Consider the following 23,783-nt stretch of genomic DNA (forward strand, 5'->3'; position numbering starts at 1 on the left):
AGGAGTTTCCCAGGCTCTAGGGAGAAGAATTGCTTTAAGGATAAAGATTTTCTTTTTTTTTAATATGAAATTTATTGTCAAATTGGTTTCCATACAACACCCAGTGCTCATCCCAACAGGTGCCCTCCTCAATGCCCATCACCCACCCTCCCCTTCCTCCCACCCCCCATCAGCCCTCAGTTTATTCTCATTTTTTAGGAGTCTCTTATGGTTTGACTCTCTCCCACTCTAACCTCTTTTTTTCCTTTTTTTTCCTTCCCCTCCCCCATGGGTTTCTGTTAAGTTTCTCAGAATCCACATAAGAGTGAAAACATATGGTATATGTCTTTCTCTGTATGACTTATTTCACTTAGCATGACACTCTCCAGTTCCATCCACGTTGCTACAAAAGGCCAGATTTCATTCTTTCTCATTGCCACATAGTACTCCATTGTGTATATAAACCACAAATTCTTTATCCATTCATCAGTTGATGGACATTTAGGCTCTTTCCATAATTTGGCTATTGCTGCTATGAACACTGGGGTACAAGCGTCCCTATGCATCAGCACTCCTGTATCCCTTGGGTAAATTCCTAGCAGTGCTATGGCTGGGTCATAGGGTAGGTCTATTTTTAATTTTTTGAGGAACCTCCACGCTGTTTCCCAGAGCGGCCGCACCAGTCTGCCTTCCCACCAACAGGGCAAGAGGGTTCTCTTAGGCTTTCATGGAATCAGGTGCACCCTCCCAACCATCCTGCTTCCTCTTCTCTGGTTCCTAAGTCATCAAGAACCCTCCGGGTAACAGTCTACATTCCCAGGAATTTCAGAAAGACGGGACGCTCTATACATAACACTCAAGTACCTTGGTCTCTGAAGAGGGGTGTCATCATTATAAATGAATACATTAATCTTGAGTTAGCGTGAGTCAGTGGCCAAAGAACGGAGCATCTATGGGTGGGCTAAGAATGCCCCCTAGAGGGTCTGAGACTCTGATGAACAGACATGTGACCAACAAGATAGTGGCCTCCAAAGACGCCCACTCCTAATCCCTAGACTCTGTTACCTTACACGGCCAAAGGAACTTTGCAGATATGATTAAGGTTATGGGTCTTAAGACAGACTATCTTGATGGGCCCAATGTCATCAGAAGGTCCTTATGTGAGGGAGGCAGGAGGGCCAGAGTTAGAAAAGGAGATGCGATACAAGCAGGTCAGAGACAGATTTGGATTCTAACTGCTGGCTTTGAGACCGGAGGAAGGGCCCATGAGTCAAGAGAGCAGTTGGGCCTCTAGAAGCCAAAATATCCAGGGAAACAAATTCTGTCCTACAGACTCCAGGAAGAATGAAGCCCTGCCAACCCAGTTTGGGTTTCTGACCTCCAGAACTGTGAGAGAATAAATTCCTGTGGTTTTAAGCTACGACATTTAGGAAACGAATACAGACCATGGCACAGGGATGCCAAAAGCACGATGCGCGTGGCCCTGTTCCCTAGTTCTAGATCAGTGCAGGCATTGCTAATCGATCCCAGCAGTCTTCTTCCAAGTTGACGAAGCCTTGGGATTTCTCACCACCCAGATCTCCAGATGGCCAGCACTTACTGACCCAAATTGGAATGTAAGGGTGGGCCAGATCCTTGAACATAAATAACAAAACCCACCCTGTCCAATTTAAATACAAGGGAATTTACTAAGGATGTTAAAGTGAGGCATAGACTCCCCAGGAAGGGCAGGACATTAGGCCCAAATTACCCTTTTAGGCAGCAGCCCCAGTGGGGAGCCTTTGGCCACCATCACTGGTCACACATGAAAAGCACTGATATGAACACAACAGCTGGGAACATCCGCTGTTTGGGCGTGGACTGCTCCCCACCATCATCAGAGTGCATTCAACACTGGGCCTGTTCCTCAGAGCACTGTTCCCCAGAGTCTAAAAATGGCTAGATCTCTCTCCGTGCCGTTCCAGGTCGTCTGTGAATCAGCAGCATCGTTATCCCCCAGACCTACTGAACCCGATTCCGCATTTTGACAAGATTTCCTGGGTGATCCAGATGCCCATCTACGGAGGGAAAGCCCTGCTCTGCACCAGCCCACCCTGGTGTGAAACAACTCAATGGTGCAAACCCTACAGCCATAACCTCACCTAGGCAATGGCCCCAGAAACACAACATTCAAAACAGAAGACCCAAGTGTTAACCAAGCAAAGGGGAAAAAACGGGGGAGCTGAGGAAAGTTAAAAGCACTCCATTTTGTGATTAATGAAGGAAACACAACTCTAATGTGCTAAGATTTTTTTTTTTTTAACCAGGAAATATACAGAGAGTATGTTTGGACACCGCAGAGGGTTTTTTTACGCATCAGATCTGATCCTTCAGCCAGACTTCGTGGCATCGAGCCGAACTTAGAACAACATGGATCGTTTTGTCTTCTGCACACAAGAAACCGCTGCCTCCTGTCATTAATTTGCTACAATTTGTGAATCAGCCATAAGAAAGTAGACTTGGAGAAGCAAATTGGATTTTACTCTAAGTTTTCAAAAGAAGATCCAGCAGAGTACAAAGAAAAGATGTTCTTTTAAAAAAGACATAAAAAGTACCCTGACCTGTTCCTTGCATTGAAGTGCTCAGAAAACAACTCACTCTCCATTCAGAGTCTCCTTGAAATTCAAGAGATTAAGAAGAAGAAATTTGTGGTCTTGTGGTTTTGAATGTTCTTATAATTTTCACGCAGAATTTTAAACAGGAAAATTTATAGTTGTTTTTTTGTTTGTTTCTGAATCTGAAAAATGACAAAGTGAGAAAATGGAAGGTTTTGTGATCCAGAAGTTAAACATGGCCCTAGAGGGGCATATTTTTCTATTGTCACACAGAGACAGAAAGTAGATTAGTCATTGCCAGGGGCTGAGGCTTCCATTTTGGGTGATGAAAATGTTCTAGAATTAGTAGTGGTGATGGTTGCACAACCTTATGAATGTACTAAAAATCACTGTATTAAAACTAAGAATTTTGTGGTATGTGTAGCTCAATTTAAAAAAAGTAAAGAGATAGAGATTAACAGACATATAAGATATCAGGAACCTAATTATGAGTAAAAATAAATCCTAAAATAAGTTGGGAAATAAAAGCTTTTTCAATGCACAGTATTAAAATATTGGTGGGGGGGGGGGAACACCTGGGTGACTCAGTCAGTTAAGCGTCCGACTTCAGCTCAGGTCATGATCTCACAGTTCATGAGTTTGAGCCCTGTGTCAGGCTCCATGCTGACAGCTCAGAGCCTGGAGCCTGCTTCAGATTCTGGGTCTCCCTCTCTCTCTCTCTGCCCCTCCCCTGCTCACGCTCTGTCTCTCTCAAAAATTAACATTAAAAAAATTAAAATATTTGGACACGGAGTTGGAAAAACAGAGCTAATTTTGTTCTGCATACCACTTAATTAATACAGATTAATTGCAAGCCAAATTAATATATTTATATACTTGTATGTAAACATAAAAATGAAAACCTGCAGATAAATGAAAAGGAAGGAGGGAAGGAACGAAGGAAGGAAGAAGCAAAGTACCTGACACACTGGAATATTCCTAGGCAGATGCTGTTAATGTCATGGCAGAGTAGGTGTCTGGGTACTCAGCAGTGTTGAGTCTGGTGGAGAAAGGGCAGGAAACAGTATATAGGAAGGAACAGAAGGAAGGCCATCAGACAGTGATGTAGGAACTGTATTACAGCTAATTAATACTCTTGTATCACAACCCACATCCTTTCCGTGAGTAAAAGTTGAGATTTAGGACCCCAAGAGAAATTCACATAAAAATGTTAAGACCCCCTGAAGCCAAGTTTGAGTTATCAAAACTCACTTACAGAAGATCCTTTTCAGCAAGCGACCAAGGCTAGCATCCCAGTGATGCCAGGTGGGTGTCATGTGCCCCTGATATGATGTGATATTCTCACCTCTGTGGTATTCTTTCCAGAAACCCACAACCCCAGCCTGACCATTAAAAAAAAGAAAAAAAAAATCAAACAAACCCAAATTAAGAGACCTGCCACAGACAATCTGACCGGTGCTTCTCAAAACCATCACGAAAGTCATGAAAAGCCAGGGAAGACCGAAACTGTCACAGACCCGAAGAGACCAAGCAGACGTGGTCACTCAATGCAATGTGGTTTCTTACATGGGACCCTGGACCAGGAAGAGGACATTAATGGGAAACCAGCGAAATCAAAACAAAATGTGGAGTGCAGTGAGTAGCAGTGGACCAGGGCTGGTTTCCCAGCCTTTAACAAAGGTACCGTGATGAGGCGAGATGTTCACGATGGGGGAAGGGGGACCAGGGACATGTGGGGGACTCTCTGCACTGTCTCTGCAATTTTGCTGTAAGTCTAAAACTATCCCAAAATAAAATACATAAAGTATGATTTTTAAAACTCAGCTACACAGTGAAGTGGCTGGCCACGATGGGAGCGTTACAAATAGATATCAGAAACTCCTGATTCGATGTACATCATCATAAAATGTGCCCCACTCATAGATGAGCTGTTTTCTCGTTCCTTCCCCGGGGCTGTCCCTGCCGGCAACTCACACTCGGGCGGTGAGTAATCTCCCTCTGATTGTTCTAACCACACACCGTAACAACATGAGCTTCCAGCCAAGGACAGACCTAACCCAGACCTTTGTCACAGGAGCTGCTGCAGTCAGCACCCTCATGTAAGCAGACATTGTGTCACTCCATGAGGGAGGTCAGGAACAAATCCCCTCCGGCTCTCCCACAACGTAGGCAGTGCTGTAAAACTCAATTCCTGGGTACGCACGGTAAGCACACTCCCTGCTGATACTGGCCTGCCCACATCTCTATGTTGGCACATATTCACCCGTTCTTTTGGGGTGAACAAGGTGCTGCGCCAGCCGGGCCCCCCTTTAAGCCCCTTCAAGTTGTCAGCCAGGAGCCTCTAGCTGTCTAGTTCCCTCAGGATCTGCCTCAGCTGCAGAATGCCATCGTGCCCAAGCTCAAAGCAGAGCACCAGCCCAGCCCACAGCCAATGACTGACATGGTCGGTATAAAGGCCCAACCATTCAGCCCAACAGGGAGGACTCTGACGGCCCATGAATCTCCAGAGCCCCCCAGGATGGGCTGAGGCCGGCCTGCATCGCCATTCGGCTTCTCCCTCGGCCCAATCCTGCTCTCCCCCCCCCTTTCCCTTCCCACTACACTCTCCTCGGGGGAACCACCCTCCGCTCTCTGGTGCATGGGATTCAGGGGCAGCTAACTTCCCCGCAGCCCCAGAACAGAGCCCAGGACTCAGCCCTGGCCAATCCAGACAGTGCATTCCCCTGCCCCGAACAAAGGGCTGAGGGACGCGCTCCTGGTCCAAACAGATTCAAGAAGATGAGGTCTGCGCGTCTTGCACTGATTGAGCGAGGCCCTCACGCCTTTCTCTTGGACTTGAGTTCACAGCGGGCAGGCCTATAGCTGCCGGCAGCCACCTTTACCCCAACATGGAACCTAAGATTGAGGCCAACATGAAGGAGGACAGGGCCAAGCTATGAAGTGACTCCACGCAATGGATTAAATCGTGCTTCCCCCAAAATCCTCTGTTGAAGCCCTAACCCCAGTGAGATGGGATCTGAAGGTGGGGCCTTTGGGAAATAATGAGGTTTAGATAAGGTCTTGAGGGTGCCCCCCACCCCCGATGGGACTGGTGTCCTTGTAAGAAGAGATGCCAGAGAGCTTTTCTGCTCACTGTCTCTCCATCATGTGAGGACACAGCAAGAGCCCACACCTGCAAGCCAGGAAGGGCGCTCTCACCAGAAAAGAAACTCTGCCAGACCTTGATCTTAAACTTTCCAGCCACCAGAACTGTGACAAAATAAATTCCCATCATGTAAGCCATCCGAGCTCTGGTACTTTGTTACAGCAGCCCGCACTAATGTGCCCTGGGTCCTTGTTAAATTCACTGAGCCTTAAATCCAGCCATGCCTGAATCCATAAGCCCCCTGAAATTTCCATTGATATGAGACAGAAAGTAAATCCCTCTTTTTGTACCTAAACCATTTTGGATTCGTTGCCAGAAGTTCTTCCCCACCCCAGGACCTTATAAGCTCCTCGGGAGGACAGCTCTGTGCGACTGGTGACAGGAGGAGCCACATGGCCTTTCTTTCTTTTGGCAAGATTGGAAGAGGATTCGTCCTCTTCAAAAAGGACCCCCGGAGTGAACAAGGCGTTACTTAGCCATACTTTCTAGTTTATCATGTAAATCCTCCTCCACAAGCACAGCCAAGTGCAATTTTAGTGTTTGGCCATCTTAGGCCAGCCACGTGTAGGCTCTACCAGTACTGGCCACGTGAGGTGTGTGCGATCCCATGTGCCTTAGAGTTTAAGTATTGCCTCCAACAAGCCACGCCAGGCTGAGGAATCCCAGCGCTCCCCTAATGCTTTCTTTATATCTCTATTACCACGCTTTCACATCATCTCAGTCTTTCCGGCCAGACTGTGAATTCCACCAATGCCACTCTGTGAGTCTACGAAAGAACAACTTCATCTTTAGCCTTCGCTCTGGTGGGGAAAATAAAATTACATTACGATACAAGAGTCAGCTGCGTGTTAGGTAACGATTTGTCTGAAGCGTCGCAACTTTTGGGGACTTGAAATTTCATTCCTCTTTCATGGAACGGAAAGTTCCTGAAGGAAGTGATCCAAGGCAGATGAGGAAGCTTGGCCGACTTTAATATAGGATTTCCACTCCGGGGTCAGGAGTAGTCTCTTGTATCTCCACCCCATTCTCACCACGGCCAGGAGGAAGCTTGGGAGAACGTCTCATCCCTTCGGACAGCACAACGCGGAAGCTGTGCTCTCACTTCAGCTCACGTCCACAGTCTTGTGGCCACGCAGCCGCAAGGCAGGCTGGGAAGCACAGGCCCTGACTGGCCAGCCGTGCACCTGATTCAAACTACTCTTGGGATCTCTGTGGTTAAATGAAGAGACGATCCATAATAGTGTTGGACAATGGCTGGTCATAGTGGGTGAGGATTTAGGCCAAGCGTGCACTTCTTACACTGCTTTTAAATAATTAGAGGACAGAGGCACCTGGGTGGCTCAGTCAGTTAACTGTCTGACTTCAGCTCAGGGCACGATCTCGCGGTCCGTGAGTTCGAGCCCCGCGTCGGGCTCTGTGCTGTCAGCTCGGCGCCTGGAGCCCGCTTCGGATTCTCTGTCTCCCTGTCTCTCTGCCCTCCCCTGCTCGCACTCTGTCTCTCTCCCTCTCAAAAATAAGTAAACATTTAAAAAATAATAAAACAAATAATTCGAGGACAGTCTCGTAAACGTCTTCCGTCACCAAGCCCCTTCCCTGTGGAATAACTCTGAGCTTAGTTTGTAGGCCCTATTGCTATGACCACCCCAAGCCATGCTCTCTATAGCCCTGGGGTCCTCTCTGGCCCCTCGCATTGTCTCCCAGGAACTGGAGTTCTCCCCAAAATTCCAGTCCCACAGCTGGGCTCCAAGTAGCTATTTTCAATACGTAGAGAAGCATTAGAACATTGGGGTTGAGCTCTTTAGCTCCACAGCCAGACAGGAGCCTATCATTCTCTATCTGTGTGTCGTTCCCAAATCGCAGGACATCTCTGTGCCGCGGTGTCCCCGTCCACAGAGCAGCAATTTCCATTCTCACCCACAAAGAGGGTGCCACGGGGTCTCACACACAACAAGCCCTCCATCAAATGTGAACTGTTGCTTTTACATCCAGTCCGTCCGCGCTCAGACAAGAAGTGCTGGCCTGGACCTCCCTGCATTCTTGTTTGCCCATCACCGAGTCGGACTGTGGGACCCTCAGTGCCCACCTGTGGAGACCACTGCTCATCATCTTCCTGAAATGTGCTCCGTGGCCTCAAGCTTCACCCGAATATTGGGTCCACCTGCCACCTGCTTCATCCCTGCCTGGCCCACCGCACCCTGACACTGGCCTAGTCTTGGGTCTGGTGGGTGCTGGTAAAATGAGAAGGACCCGGGACCTCGGCGAAAGTGTAACACTATTTTTATTTCCCTCTGTGCGCAGTGTGCCTAGATGGGAGTTCGGGCCCATGAATCCAGCCCCCTCTGGAGAATGTCAATCACAAAGAGAGCACGCGTTAACAAGAGAGAGAGAGCCGTCTTTGGAGCCAACGATAACGAAAGCGCTAAGAACGAAACTGCAGCTAGAAGCTGCCAGCACCACAGATACTCCGCACTCGCTGAACAAGAGGCTCTTTACTGCTCTTTCGTCATCGACAAAGGGAAACAGAGGGACAAGAGCTTCAGCTGCTCTCCCAACGCAATGCTTACGACCAGTCTGAGTTACCGCCATCCCTCCCCTCTTTTCTTTTCTGTCTCTTAGCGCTCACGCCCCTCCTACCCTCCACCTGAATTTACAAATTCTGGCAAACCGAGAACCGGCAGAAAAGAAGTCATCTTGATTCCACGGGCGTAAGAAGGGCTCTCTTCTCCCCGTGGCGCGCTGATTGCACGCTCAAGATGCTGATTAAAGACCTTACTTCCACGTTCAGAAGGTCGTCGTTACTATCAGGACATTCGTTTTTTAATCAACTGCAAATGTCAGATGGGCAACCCAAACCCTCTGGATCGAGACACAAAAATCGGGGTGATGTGACTGACGCATGACTGAAAAGTTAAGCGATGTTAAGCTCCAGACACGGCTGGATCAAACACTCGAAGGATGCCTGAATCTTCTTTTCTTTCCTCTGCATTGCCCTCATCCTCAGGCAGGCCCTTCTTCTCCCCTCTCGTACTCCACAGTCACCACCTGCACAGGGCCTTCATCACCCCAAGGGTGGCTCCTGAATGGGCACCTGACCCACCGCTATGGCTAAAAGGGTAGAACCTGTGGCTACCGAGCGCTCGCAACATGGCAAGGACAGCTGAAGACGGGGATTTTCAACCTGGCTTTACATTAAGTCATTTAAATTTCAGCGGCCACATTGGGGCGCCTGGGTGGCGCAGTCGGTTAAGCGTCCGACTCCAGCCAGGTCACGATCTCGCGGTCCGTGAGTTCGAGCCCCGCGTCAGGCTCTGGGCTGATGGCTCAGAGCCTGGAGCCTGTTTCCGATTGTGTCTCCCTCTCTCTCTGCCCCTCCCCCGTTCATGCTCTGTCTCTCTCTGTCCCAAAAATAAATAAAAACGTTGAAAAAAAAATTTTTTTTTTTTTAAATTAAAAAAAATTTCAGCGGCCACCATATTGCTCAGAGACTCTTTATGAGGTCTTTATGGGGCACGTGTCCGAGATTTTCCCAGACCCACTCCAACCACAGGGAATGAGAAAAGGAAGAAGACAGAGGCATAAATCCCAGGAGGAGGAGGAAGGGCTGCCGGGGAGGCAAAGACAACGGAGGCTGTCTGGTGTGTGCAGCTGGCTGGAGAGTGAGGCCATTCACGGGAAAAGAAACGCTGAAGGGTGGCCAGATCCGAGGCGGCAGAACCCAAAGTCAGTACTGGATGTGCCAGCGCGAGTCACCCGTGAGGAGAGGTCAGAGAAAGGGTCTGAAGCTCCAAGAAGGCTGAGCTACAGGTATACATTTGGGGGGCCACTGGTAGAGAGCAGAACATTGGAGGGGGGAGCAGGATGAGACTCCATAGGGAGAAACACCGAGTGAGAAGAGAAGGCAGGCTTGGGGTCAGCAGAGGGGAGCTTCAATGCTCAGGGGGGTAGGGGAGGAGGGGTTTGAGAAGCGGGTGGAGAAACAGCAGCCACGGAACAGGAGGGAAACCGGGAGGATGCAGCGCAATGGAAGCCAGAGGAAGAGAAGGGATCTACAAGGAAAGGAAGGTCGCTGGTGCCAAGCGTTAAGTCAAGTGGACACGGTTACAGGTGAAGACGCGCCCCCTTCCTTAATGCCAAGGAGGTCACAGGTGCCCTTTGCAAGACCCGTTTCCGTGGAGTGACCAAGGCAGAAGCCAGGGCGTGTGGCTTGAAGGCTGAAGAGTGGTGGGGCGCCTGGGTGGCTCAGTCGGTTGGGCATCCGACTTCGGCTCGGCTCATGATCTCGCGGTCTGTGAGTTCGAGCCCCACGTGGGACTCTGTGCTGACAGCTCAGAGCCGGGAGCCTGCTTCTGATTCTGTGTCTCCCTCTCTCTGCCCCTCCCCTGCTCACGCTCTCTCTCTCTCTCTCTCTCTCTCTGTCAACACTGAATAGACATTTTTAAAAAATTAAAAAAAAAAAAGAAGAAGAGTAGAGAAAGCAGTCAATGTTCACTTAGAACAGTCAGAATTAATCGGGAAGTCCCCCCAAGACCCCGGCACATTCTGCCCACCCCCCTTCCAGTAATTTCAAGATAGTGTCTTCCTCAAAAAGATAAAGGGATAAAATTATAAAATATGCTTTAAAGTCTCTGCCTGGAACAGAGAAAGAAAATAAAGGAAAATGGAAGCTTTCATTTGGATGGGTGGTGAAAACAACGGACAGGATAAAAACCGTGGGAAAGGCTTCCAAGAAAGGAAATAAAGTTGGAGCTGGTGATCATAGGAATAAGATGTCAGTCCAGGTTAAGGAAGCAATGGAAGATGCCCATAAAGCTGAAAAGCAGCTCCAGGCAGGGTCCTAGAGCTACCCATCTGGAGCACGCAAGCACCATTAGCTTTGCGCGGTTCTCAGAACCTCTGGGGGGTGAGGGCAGAGTCTGGAGTCTGGAGACAGGTGCACGCAACATACCTATCCCAAGCGCCACTGTCTGCTTTCAGAAAGGACATCCTTCTGGTCTCCTCTGGGAAGGGACACACCAGTAGCCAGTCTTCATGCGACCACACTCCATTTAAGGCACGGGGAACACCTATCACAATCGTATTTTTAACCACCTGGCCAAATATGCTTAAACCCCGTGAAATTCACCCATTTTAAGTGTACAAGCAAAGGATTCCTGGTAAATTTACTGAGTTGGACGACCATCACCCTCATCCAGTTTTCAAACATCTTCATCACCCCAAGTGCGCCCACTGACAGTTCGTCCCCACTGCCATTCCCAGTCCGAGGCAAGTACCAATTTACTTCCTGTCGATACAGACTTGCTTTTCGCATACGATTCCCGTAAGTGCAAACACACAAAATGTAGTCTTTTATGTCCGACTTCTTCCACTCAGACAGTCATTCATGCTGTGCACGTGGCAGTATTTTGTTCCCTTTTATTGCTCAATCGCGTTCCACGGCGTGGCTATGCCACAGCTGGTCTATCTGGTCCCCAGCTGAGGGACAGCGGGCTATTTCCACTGTCTGGCTATTAGGAGTCAGGTTGCCACGAACATCCACCTCCAAGAATTTGTGTGACCGCTTATTTTCCTTTCTCTTGGGTAGATCTCTCAGAGAGGAATTACTCAGAGTCAGATGATAAGATCATAGTTTTGCTTTCTTTCAAAACCCATCAGCTGTTGCCAAAGTGCGTCTGCTACGGATGCGTGAGGCTGTTGGTTATACCAAGTACTGGTGTATAGGATAAATAAGACAAGCAGCATACGGTCTAACGGGAGAGAGATGATCAATCAAATTACAGTCTGATGGAGTCACTTCCTAATAGCACCTACAAAGGAGGGTCCGTCGGGGTATCACACAATTAAGATCGTCCAGAGTGGGAAAAGAGAAAGACACTGGGCTCCTTCCTTTCAAACATTTATTAAGCACCTAACAGGTTTCTGGCAGAAAACAGAGATGGCGGAGTATGGTCACGCTGCAGGCGTTTTGTGCAGCTGTGTGGAACAGAACACCTCACGTCGCCAGAGCTGACATAAATAAAACGTTGCTTTTCTATCACATAACTAGAAACCTGGAGGCAAGCAGTTCAGGACTTTGACGGCCTCTGTGTAAAGTCAGCAGGGATTCAGGCCACTTTCCAGGTTTGGGGGCCCCCAAAGGAACTGGCCCTTGTCCTCAGACTTACAAAACAGGAGACGGAGCTCCAGCCTTCACGTCATCATTCCAGGCAGCAAAAAGGGAAAACAGTCAAGGGCAAAAGAGCGTGTGCTACTTCGGTCTGCTAGTTGGCTTAGCTGCGTCACCTGCCTGGGCTTCCCCCTACAACCACTGGCCAGAATCGGGTCATGTCGCCTGCAGGGGAGGCTGGGAAATGAGTGTGTCGGCCAGGCACGCTGCTGTCCTCAGTAAATGAGGAGCCCGTTAGTGAGGAAGAAGGGGAGAATCGGTACCGGGGAGCAGCCCACGGCCCTGCCTTCTGTCCTTCCTGGAGGAAGTCACCAAGGGGAGAGAAGAGCCCGGACACGTGGCACACAGCAGGCGTGCGGTACACCTTAGCGGGGGGTCCTCTCCCTTCCTCCTCGGGGCTGAACCCGTGACAGACTTGGGAGCAGGCCACTCATTTGGGGGAGGAGCCCAGGAAACGGGCGGGCGTGAGGGAGAAGGGAGAAGAGATGAATGAAGCCGTCGGGCGCAGGGCCGCAGGGAGCCGTGGGCAGCACGTGGGGCACCCCTGCATGTCTTCCGGAAGGGCAGGAGGCCGGAGAATTCCCTCCGCGGCTCCAGCCCTTATTCGGGGAGCATCACCCCAGACGGTGTCCCCCCACCCCCCTCACTTCCAAACCGAACTTGATCAGTCTGGGAGGGTCACCACCGCTCCCCCCACATCAGGGGAGATCCCGAGACACCATGGGGGGTGGGGGAAGCCCCGGACGTGGGACCCGGCAGAGCGACTGGACACCGAGCTCCCGAGGACCCGCCCGGCAAGAGGCGGCCGAAAGCAGGGGCAGGCTGGGGGATGGGAACGCAGGCGTGAGAGCCGTCTCCTCCCCAGAAATAATCAGCGTTAATGATAATATCTCATCATCCTTTCCAACGTGACCTCTGGCCAACGCTGTCCCCGTCTAGTGGCACGGGACATGGGATGTGACTTCCAGTTATAGAACATTCCGCGTGCCGTGACAGCGAGGAGGAAAAGCTGAATTCTGTCAGTGTGGGGGCTGGGGAGGTAGTGGCTAAAGGGGCAACAAAATGAATAAAGTACCTAAGATTTAAGGAAAGCTGTTAAAAAAAAAAAAAAAAAAAAAAAGGGGCAGTTCTCATCGGAGCCGGGTCTTAAAGGGTAAGATGCATGTACAAGGAAGTCGTGGGAAGAGCCTTTTGGGCAGAGAGGAAAGGTAGGAGGATGAGGACAAGCTTCTCCGTGTTACAGTTTATTAGGACATCCAAAACAGGGCCCCCCAGCTCTTCCAACAATGGACGGAAACACTGTGGAAGCCTATCGCGTCTTGCGATTGTTATTAATAGAGCCAACTCATTTATGGATAAGATTCAATTAAAAAGCAATGGGGCATCTGTGCAGCTCCCCCAGGAAAGCAGGGGGTGGGGGGTGGGGGGTTGTGTTTAGGGAACACAAAATCAACACTCATTAGCAGAGAGGGTGCCTCTGGGGACACAGGTTTGAAGCACCAGGCTCCGTCCACTCAGTCATGCTCAGTGAGCGAAGGGCCCAGCAGAGGAGGAACGGTCCCCTGCTTGATAATCTGGCTTTGCAGGTAACACGGGTGTCCCTGAAACCACACACAAGACAGGACGAATACACCCCGGGATGCGTCCTGAGGGGGAGGAGGAGAGGCCTCCCCAAAAAGGATAAAGATTGTCTTTTTCCCCAACCAGGAAGATGAGTGGCTTCACATAAGAAATTAAGTTGCTCAGAGCATCTGGGTGGCTCAGTCGGTTAAGCTCTTCATTTCGGTTCAAGTCATGATCTCACGGTTTGTGAGTTTGAGCCCCACATAGAGCTCCATGCTCACAGCATGGAGCCTGTTTGGGATTCTCTCTCTACCCCTCCCTGCTCGCTCACTCGAGCTCTCTCTCTCTGTCCCTGCCCCGCTCTCTCTCTCCCCAAATAAATAAGCTTAAAAAAAATTAAGTTGCTCTACTGAGAATAAATAGAAGTGGTATTCCTTATACCCGGAGGCAGACTGAGGTCCCCACCCAGGCGCATCTTTTATTTTCGTACAAACTGCCAACAATGAGACTATTCACAAACCTTAGGAGTGCCTGCTGACTGTTCTCCCAATATTCTCTCCCGAATTTGATATCTTTTTAGTTCTTGTTAATCTAACCAGAAAAATGGTACTGGAGTCTCATTTTTGATTTGCATTTCTCCAACTCCCCAGAAGGATGGACATCTTTTCATATGTTTATTATCCGTTTGTATTTCTTCTTCACTGGTTTTCTGTTCATATCTTCTGCCCGATATTCTAAGAGGTAATTCATTCTTTTCTTATTGATCTGAAAGAATTTTTTCTGTAAGAGACAGTAACCATTTGTAGTCTACGGCAAATGTTTTCCTCCTGTCTTTTTGCTTTGCTTCTGGTGCTGTTTTTTCATACTCTAAATTTTGGATTGACCATCTTGTTAAGAAATCTCTCCACAGTTTTATAAATATTTAACAAGCTCTTCTATTTCCTTATGCATATTTCTTCTATCTTCTATACACCCACACACAGACGATAGTCAGATGATCGCTAAATCCATCTGGAATGTGCGTGTGTGTGTGTGCACGTGTGTGTGTGTGTGTGTGTGTGTGTGTGTGTGTGTGTAGGAGCAAAGGGATTTGTGCTTCCCGAGTTCACAAGATCCTCGTGTGCAGCACCAGACATGACATGAACCAGGCAGTGAAGTCTACTGCTAAATTCTGCCTTCCACACTTTCCAGCTCGAAAGGCCTCCGCAGCCCTGGCCTCCCTGGTTCCCTCCAATCCGCTTCCAATCCGCTCTCCACCCTGCAACCTAGAGTCTTTCTACAGCATGGACCCCCCTTCACCCCCCACTGCCTAAAGCCCCTCCTTCCTTGGCCCCCACCACCTTCAGCAGACGGTCCAAACTCCCACATATGGTGGATACCGTCCCTCTGGATCCAGGCACTTCTCACCCTTTGTTAAAAATAAAAACCTCAGGGGTGCCTGGGTGGCTCAACTAGTTAAGCGCCCGACTCCTGGTTTCAACTCAGGTCATGATCTCACAGTTCGTGAGTTCAAGCCCCACATCAGGCTCTGCACTGACAGCACAGAGTCTGCTTGGGATTCTCTCTCTCTCTCTCTCTCTCTCTCTCTCTCTCTCTCTCTCCACTCGTTCTCTCTCCAAATAAATAAATGTTAAAAATAATAATAATAGAAGAAATAAAGACCTCTGCACTCTCATTTCTCAAATTGTGTCTCCCAACTCCACACTCTGGCCAAACTACTTTCGGTTCCTCAGAAACACCAAGCTTCCTTGTAAAATAACTAAATCACAGGGATGAAAAACACAGCATAGGGAATATGGTCGGTAATTCTGTAATAACATTGTCTGGTGACAGAGGGTGACTACAGACCCTGAGCCGAGCACTGCTTGTTGGGTCACTCTGTTGTACACCTGAAACCAATATAACAATGTGTGTCAACTGTACTTCAATTTAAACACACACACACACACACACACACCCCAACCTCCCTTCTCAGTAGACCTCAATCCTGGCTCTGCCCCAGCTCACCTGTCGAAATTGAACACACGTCTGTGCAGGTCCTCCTACCCCTCCCTGGTGATCCTGATTCAGGAGGTCAGGTGGGTCCTGACGCCCCTAGTTTATGATGATCCCCACGGCCAGGGTGGAGAGCCAGTGCTCTCTGTCTCCAGGTTTGGGGCATGTGACTCCCTCTGCCTGGGACCCTTTTCTACCTCCTTCAACCCCAGCCCACACCGCACCACGGGATACGGTCTCTTCTTCCGCCAAGTCAAGGCTTAGATGCCCGTTCTTCCAGAACTTTCGCAGACCATCCAGGTCCGGAACCCCACCCCCCACGCGCCCCCCAGCACCCCCTGCCGCCATCAGCATGCATTCATCACAACGAAACACACCGGCCTGATTTCCCTTCTCCCACCTCGGACACCCACCAAGTCCGGGAGAAACCGCGATGGTGCGGAGGTCTCACTCACCACTATGTCCCCTGCACCCAGCAGAGAGCTGACACAGAGTAGGTGCTCCATAAGCGACAGCTATTTAAAAAAAAAAAAAAATGAATGAACAAACTGGATGAATGGATGCCTGTGGCAGTTTCCATGACAAATACGAAGTGCTCAGCCAAGCCAGCCCACAGGTGAGCAGTCTGGCCTGCAGAGGGCACCAGCCTGCTTCTTCATCTCCCTGCCCGAGCGGGTACCTGCTGCCAGTCAAGAGAGGCGTCCGATGCTCAGTGGTCGGTTCACTGCACTGAAGACAAAGTAGGAGCTGTCTGCCTGCAGCCAGCGTATGAAGACCGAGACTTCACCCCTCCCTCCTAGCAACAGGTACCACGTCCCCGGTCCTGCTATGAAGATAGCCGAAACTGTAGCAACCAGAGGCGGGTTTTTTCATTCCCAGGTGGGGAAAAGGTAAGAGGGAGACAGAAGGAAGGCGACCGAGAAGAGAGTCCGTAAAACTGCTTGTCCTGCAGAAGCAGAGGAAAAGTTCTCCTGTCTGTCTCCAGGCTGACTTTCTCTCCCTCTCTCCGTCCTGTTATTGTGGGGGAGAACCAGGCCTCGGTCTGGACTGGACAGGCATCCACAGCAAGCATCTGGAGGGAGATTTTTCTTTTTTTTTTTTTTCTTTCCAGGAAGCAGCCAGCAGCAGCAGCAGCAGCAGCCTCTGGACGTCGCTGGAGCCCCCGCTCGGATCAGCCCGTCTGTTAGCAATGAATGCCTCGTGCTGCCTGCCGTCTGTGCACCCAACGCTGCCCAACGGCTCCGAGCACCCCGCCAGCCCTGCCTTCGGCAACCAGAGCGGCAGCGGGTTCTGCGAGCAGGTCTTCATCAAGCCCGAGGTCTTCCTGGCGCTGGGCATCGTCAGCCTGCTGGAAAACATCCTGGTCATCCTGGCTGTGGTCAAGAACGGCAACCTGCACTCGCCCATGTACTTCTTCCTCTGCAGCCTGGCGGCGGCGGACATGCTGGTGAGCGTGTCCAACGCCCTGGAGACCGTCATGATCGCCGTCGTCAACAGCAACTCCCTGGCCCTCGGGGACCGGCTCATCCAGCACATGGACAACGTCTTCGACTCCCTGATCTGCATCTCGCTGGTAGCTTCCATCTGCAACCTCCTGGCCATCGCCGTGGACAGGTACGTCACCATCTTCTACGCGCTCCGCTACCACAGCATCATGACCGCACGGAAGGCCCTCGCCTGGATCGCGGCCATCTGGGTGAGCTGCGGGGTCTGTGGCGTGGTGTTCATCATCTACTCCGAGAGCAAGATGGTCATCGTGTGCCTCATCACCATGTTCTTCGCCATGCTGCTCCTCATGGGCGCCCTCTACGTGCACATGTTCCTCTTCGCCCGGCTGCACGTCCAGCGCATCGCGGCACTGCCGCCCGCCGACGGGGCGGCCCCGCCACAGCACTCGTGCATGAAGGGGGCTGTGACCATCACCATCCTGCTGGGGGTGTTCATCTGCTGCTGGGCCCCCTTCTTCCTCCACCTCGTCCTCATCATCACCTGCCCCACCAACCCCTACTGCGTCTGTTACACCGCCCACTTCAACACCTACCTGGTCCTCATCATGTGCAACTCCATCATCGACCCGCTCATCTACGCCTTCCGGAGCCTGGAGCTGCGTACCACCTTTAAGGAGATTCTCTGCAGCTGCAATGGCATGAACCTGGGCTAGGGCGCCGGGACCCTGGACGCGCACATGGGTTCGGTCACTGTTGGCCCTGCGCCCGGCCAAGGTGTTTAGAAGGAAAAAAAAAAAAAGAAGAAGAAATACTCGGAAGACACAAAATCTGCCAACAGCCACGATCGCCCATGCCTCTTTGCTTTTACCCCTGCAAAGCCTTTTGCAGACAGACGTGGTATGTGACAGGCTTTCCGAAAGGATTCTAAAGTGGGTAAGTCACTGATTTCCCAAAGAGGCCCCAGCAGAACGCAGGGAGGGTGCTGCCCGTATTCATTTCCGAGCACCTGGGGTCCGGAATGCCCACCTCCCTCACCAGCTTCCTCCCCATGTCTCCCTGCCACCAGCCAGACCGGACAGAAGGACTCTCGTTGACTCTAAGAGGGGTTCCGATGTCTCCCAAGCAAACCTGTCTCAGTTCTGGCTGTCAGCTGCTCGGATGGCCTCGCCGGTATTTCATAAGAGACTGAGCATTTGTTCTATCACTGTTTCCAGTAAAAACAGTTTCCTAAAAACACTGAGCTCTGTGTCAAAGAAGCGATGCTATGTATGCCCCTCTTCTTGACCCCCAGACCAGGCTCCCCAAGAAAACTAGCAAGGGGATGTAACCCACTTCTATTTTGGCTGCTGCTTTGTTGGGGGGTTCTTATGCACTGAGTCGAAGGCAGCTTTCACAATCCTAAGGAAAGACAGATACAGTGCTTTTGCAAAATCAACACATACCTATGTACAAAGTATTTTGATACCTTGCTATTAAGGTATAATTTTCCCTATTTAAAAAAAATCTTCATTTCCTATTACTCCTTTTCCATCATTAAAGCAAGAGAGGGAATCACGGATTGGGGGCATGGGCATGCATCTCAAGAAATTGCTTCACGGTAGCTTTGGAGTGTTTCAGAAACCGTGGAAATGCACGGGGCTTTCTTGGAATCTCTGCTTTGGCTCGTAGCAGCTGTGTCTCTATCACACGGCTTCCTGCATGCTACCCTATGAAAGGGAAACTTCTTGGTTCACTGCTCCTTTTGTCCAACACGCTGTAAAAGCGGGGGCGACCCCGATGTCCGTGCCTGTACCTTACCAGCGCAGCAATTCAATCCTGTGAGCACTGGGCGAGCTTTGCTGACCGGTACTGTCTCTACGTGCCATACATCACTGCGTGCTGGCCACACCGGTCAGACCCTTTCCCGCCCTAGACGGCTTCAGGTTGTAATTTCTGGCTGTCCTCACACTGCCCCCACCAATGGATTCCTATAATATGCCGTGTCTTTGGTGCACAATCGTGTATTTTTCTCATGCTGGAATATACTGTGGGTTTTTGGTTTTTGTTTTTGTGTTTTGTACTTGAAGACATCCTGCTAATATAAGCAACATCGTGGGGCTCTCGCTTTGATTGTGATGTTTGGAAACAATAAAAGGCTTCTGTGGCTGCTAAACGTGTGACACATTAAAATACACCACCGGGAAGTGCCCTGGTGACTTCCACACCTGGCCATCATCAAACCTTACACTGCAATTCTGAGTATTTTGTAAATGGTATAAACACTGCCATTGACCACAGTGATCACTGGGATCTTGTTCCCTTGCAGGGCAATGCCTTTTAGCCAAACCACAAAATTCTCCCATTTAGCTTCCAAAAATACCAGGCTGTCGTTCCTGGGCCACTGCCACTCTCCATTATTTTCATCGAGACACCAAATAATAGGTCTCGTCCATTGCCACTCTCGGCCAGCAAATGTGGAAAACGAGAGATCGGGTTCTTTGAAAATTGTGTTAACAGCTATAAAAATTATGATGCCCTTTTTCTGTGTAAACAAGATAAAAATAACTTTTCACTCTCTGCTATCAGCTTTCACATCACTTTGCTTACCCTCTCAACAAACTTCTAACACAGATGAGTCGCTCTACAGATGAAGAAACAGTCCCAAAGGGCTTATGCAGTTGTTGGACACACCCAGCTTGTTAGGGTCACAGTGCATTTTGCATCCCGGTGCTGATGTCTCTTTGCACCAACACAATGCTGGCAACAGGTTTCTATGTTCGAACCTGACTCAGCTTTCCTTGCTATATACATTTTTGCCTAAAGTAGCATGTCCAGATGTCAACGCCCACAAGAATCACCTGGGATCTTGTTCAAGTGAAAAACTCAAATCAGCAGGTCTGGGGTGGAGCCTATGATTCTGCATTTCTGACTCTGACAAGCCCCCAGTGGGATACAACTGCTGGTCTAGGGACCATCTTTCACAAAGCAAGTGCATAGAGGACTTTCAGATGAGCATAACGGAAACCCAAAAGTATTCGTCTGCACAGACTGCTGACCCCATGCCAAGGAGTGTACTAGGTGCTATACAGGCATTTGTTTCTCTGACCTCTGCAATAACTCCACGAGACAGATACCATGATCACCCTTATTTTGCAGATGAGACATCTGAAATGCAGAGATTAAGGAGCTTATCTATGAAAATCCAGCTAAAAGCAGAGAAGCAGAGGTCCATACTCAAGCTGCCCAGCCCACATCCCCAAGTCCAATGCCAATGCCCCAGCACCTCTCGTGGGAACAGTATAGATGGCTGAGCCATGACCCAATGACCTCAGAGGCACGTGCTGCCATGGAGAGAAACTAATGCGTATTTCTACAACTCAAGAATCCAGGATTTCATAATAGAGTTTCCATAGAAATGTCGTAAAAACCAAGAGCCAATTAATCATTTTATTTGCTCTCCTTTTCCAAAGCCTGGGGGGAGCCCTGGGAAGTGCATCCCTTATGGGGGCGGGGGGGGCAACGACCTTGAATGTTAGGCTGCCAGGGCCACTTTCCCACATCTTCACATGGGAACTCACTGGACATTTTAAGCAGCAGGAGTCAGATTTAAAACAGGAACCCATGGGGGAGGAGAAGAAAAAACAAAAAAAAAAGAGGTTAGAGTGGGAGAGAGCCAAAGCATAAGAGACTCTTAAAAAATGAGAACAAACTGAGGGCTGATGGGGGGTGATGGGTATTGAAGAGGGCATCTTTTGGGATGAGCATTGGGTGTTGTATGGAAACCAATTTGACAATAAATTTCACATATTTAAAAAAATAAAATAAGATAAAATCTTAAAATAAATAAACATTTCAACAAATAAATATAAATAAATAAGCAAGCCTAATCTGGGGATACAGAAGCTCATCATGATTCTAGGCAGGATCACTTCAGTGGTTGACGCCACGGGTCTCTAGAAATCGTCGCCTGTTGTCCTCACTTAAGTTGAACTTTTGAGCTTAATTCTGATCATTTCCGATAGGGCTGGGGGCTGCAACATACTCAAGCCTCCTTGGCTGAAAACCTTCACCCCCCCCCCCACCTCCGCCAAAATCCATTCTCCATGCAGCAGCCAGTGCAATCCTTTAAAAACATAAATCACATCATATCACCTTCCTGCTAAAATTCTTCAGTGGCTTCAAATAAAATTTCACTTCCTTACCTGGTCCTACAAAGCCTTAATGATCTGATCTCCTCTGGTAAATCCCCAAGGCTCCCCTGGCCCTACTTAACCACGCCCACTGGACTCAGTCCTGCCCCAGGGCCTTTGAACCTGCTGTTTCCTCTACCTCAATTCTCCTCACCCTGTATCTTCCCATGACTGGCACCTTCTTGTCATTCAGGCTCCAGCCCAATCCTCAGAGATGCCTTCACTGACTACTCTTTCACAAGAAGACCCCAGGTATTCACATGAGGTATTATTTTATCACAGACCTTGTTGCTATCTTGTACTTTCTGGTTAGTTGATTCATTTCTCATCAATCTCTCCCACCATATTCTTTATGAGACCAGCATGTAGAACTGGTCAATAAAGAATTACGTGTTAAATGAAGAAGTGACTTCATGCATACACTCATATACGAATTCAAGTCTAATCAAAGAGAAGGAAATCTGCAAGTGATCCTCAGATTTGGTGAGTATCCGTACCGAATGTGGAGTCTCAGAGAAAACAGCCCAATCTCGAAAACTCACGACCTACTAGATCAGAAGTCATGCCAGGCATCTGCAATCTTCAGGATCTGCTGTCGACTGCGATGCACACCATACTATGAGAACCACCTACAGGCACTGCTCATTTCTGAAGAATAACAAAAACCAGCACCCCGGGAGCTTCAGTCTCATTCCTGTCACCATTTCTTGCCACGGTGTCAAGCACCAGTGGGTAAAAACGTGGGCCGTCCGAGAACCAGCATCAATCTAGAAGCTGAGAGCACCAGATGACACGCTGCGGAATGAAAGGGGAACCCAACCTTTCTCACCTAAGAACACCCGTCCGGAGGGGCACCTGAGGGGCTCAGTCGGTTAAGCATCCAACTTCGACTCAGGTCAGGATCTCATGGTTCGTGGGTTCGAGCCCCACGTAGGGCTCCTTGCTGCCAGCACAGCCTGCTTTGGATTCTGTGTCTCCCTCTCTCTCTGCTCCTCCCCTGCTCGTGCTCTGTCTCTCTCTCTCCCTGTCTCTCTCAAAAATAAACATTAAAAATAAAGCAAATTAAAAACAAAGACACCTACCTGGAAGCCAAATCAATAATAATAATGAAAGACGCTACAAGGTGTAATATGGGCCAGACACTGTGTTAAGCAGCCTGATACATTAACTTGCTGAATTCTCACCTAGAGCCTAGGAGGTAGGCACACTACCATCGTAGCCTATAGAGAAGGAAGCTGGATGGTTTTGGCCCCGGCCACTGAGAAGGTGAGGGCAGCGCTGGGCCTCACAGACGCCGTCGGGCTCCACAGCCCGCGTGCTCACCACAGCACCCCAGCCGTGCGTGTTCCACACTCATCATTAACTAACTTGGCATCGGGCATGACAGGGCACAGGCTCTACGTCCCCTCTAGGCTGGGAGGAGCATAATTCATACACTGTTGGTCCTCACCGAGAGCGGGGCTGCGTCACTGGAGCTCAATGAGCCCCAAGTGGGGTCCCATGACTCAGATCCATTCACTCAGGAAAAATCTGGGCGCCCGGAGCTTGACTGCTCTGGGTAAACAGGTCATTAACAACAACAGTAACTAATGCTTAGAGAGTATTTTAATTATATGCCAGATATCGTCCTTGGTGCTTCACGTTTTATCTCACTGGACCTCCAACCCGGGGCCATCTTGACCTCAGAGATCACTTGGCAACGTCTGTAGGTGTTTTTGTGGGTCACATCTAGAGTGGGGGCGGTAAAGGCATCTAATAAATGGCAGCCAGAGACGCTGCTGAACACAGCACACGGGACAGGCCCCCACAACCAAGAATGACCTGGCCCCAAAGGGCAGCAGCACTGAGGTTAAGAAACCTCACCGTCCCGTAAATTAACTGCCAATTCTCACCCTTTCACAGATGAGGAAAAGGAGCCTCAGAAAAGAGCATGCCCGGGGTTCCGCTGCTTCCCGAAAGCCCCACCACAGAACCCAGGTTCCAGACTCACCCCCACCATTCATTCAGCACGCTGAGGGGGCCTGCTTTGTGCTGGCACCTCCCGGGTGAGTGGGCCACCGTGGTGGGCAGGCGGATGTGGCCCTGCCCTGCCAGACTGCCAGGGTATCAGGGAGACGACAGGTACAGTGACACCTGACAGGGAGGAAGGGGACAGAGCGGCTCCTCCCCCAGCCAGGGACGCCCTTGAGGAGGTGGGAGTCAGGAGGGAGACGAATGAGAAACAAACGGAAGAAACCAGAGGCGGCACGAGCCAGGAACTGGAGGCGTCTCGGCAAAGCCTGGAGGCCGAGGGCTGTGCCGGGCTACATGGCTGGCTTCTCTGACCGGCCACCTCGAGAACAGGCGCCCGGGGGCCTCCGGCAGGTCCTGGAATCGTCCCTCCCTGGAGACTATTCACAGCTCCTGGGAACCTTCCAGGCCCCAAAGGGGATTAGACACAGTGTCAGAAAACACCAGCTTCCCTAAGCCAAGTCCCTCTGCAGCTCCCCCGGGCGAGCCTCCCAGTGCGTCCCTCGCTGCACAGAGGCCATGCACCTGACCGGTCGCAGGACCCACGCGGTAGGTCCCGTGGGACGTGCCCGCCAGCCCTGCAGGATTACCGCTCGAGCTCCCGGAGCCCCGTTCCTGCCACGGTGTGGAGGCAGGTCAAGGAGGTGCAGATAAAATCCAACACGCAAGGGAGCCCGGGTGGCTCAGCCGGTCACGCGTCCGACTCTTAAGTTTCAG

The 23,783-nt window shown here is 50.1% G+C and overlaps 1 protein-coding gene across 1 annotated transcript; it reads left to right on the forward strand.

Annotated features, from left to right (window-relative positions):
* Positions 1 to 16,556: 16,556 nt before the first annotated feature.
* Positions 16,557 to 19,039, forward strand: MC3R (melanocortin 3 receptor). The gene has a single exon (XM_040459664.1). The coding sequence runs from the start codon at positions 16,629 to 16,631 to the stop codon at positions 17,598 to 17,600; it is 972 nt and encodes a 323-aa protein (XP_040315598.1). The 5' UTR covers positions 16,557 to 16,628; the 3' UTR covers positions 17,601 to 19,039.
* The last annotated feature ends 4,744 nt before the right edge of the window (positions 19,040 to 23,783 follow it).

This window comes from Herpailurus yagouaroundi, unplaced genomic scaffold (genome assembly GCF_014898765.1).
Source record: "Herpailurus yagouaroundi ecotype Mexico unplaced genomic scaffold, PumYag 246, whole genome shotgun sequence".
Lineage (NCBI taxonomy): Eukaryota > Metazoa > Chordata > Mammalia > Carnivora > Felidae > Herpailurus > Herpailurus yagouaroundi.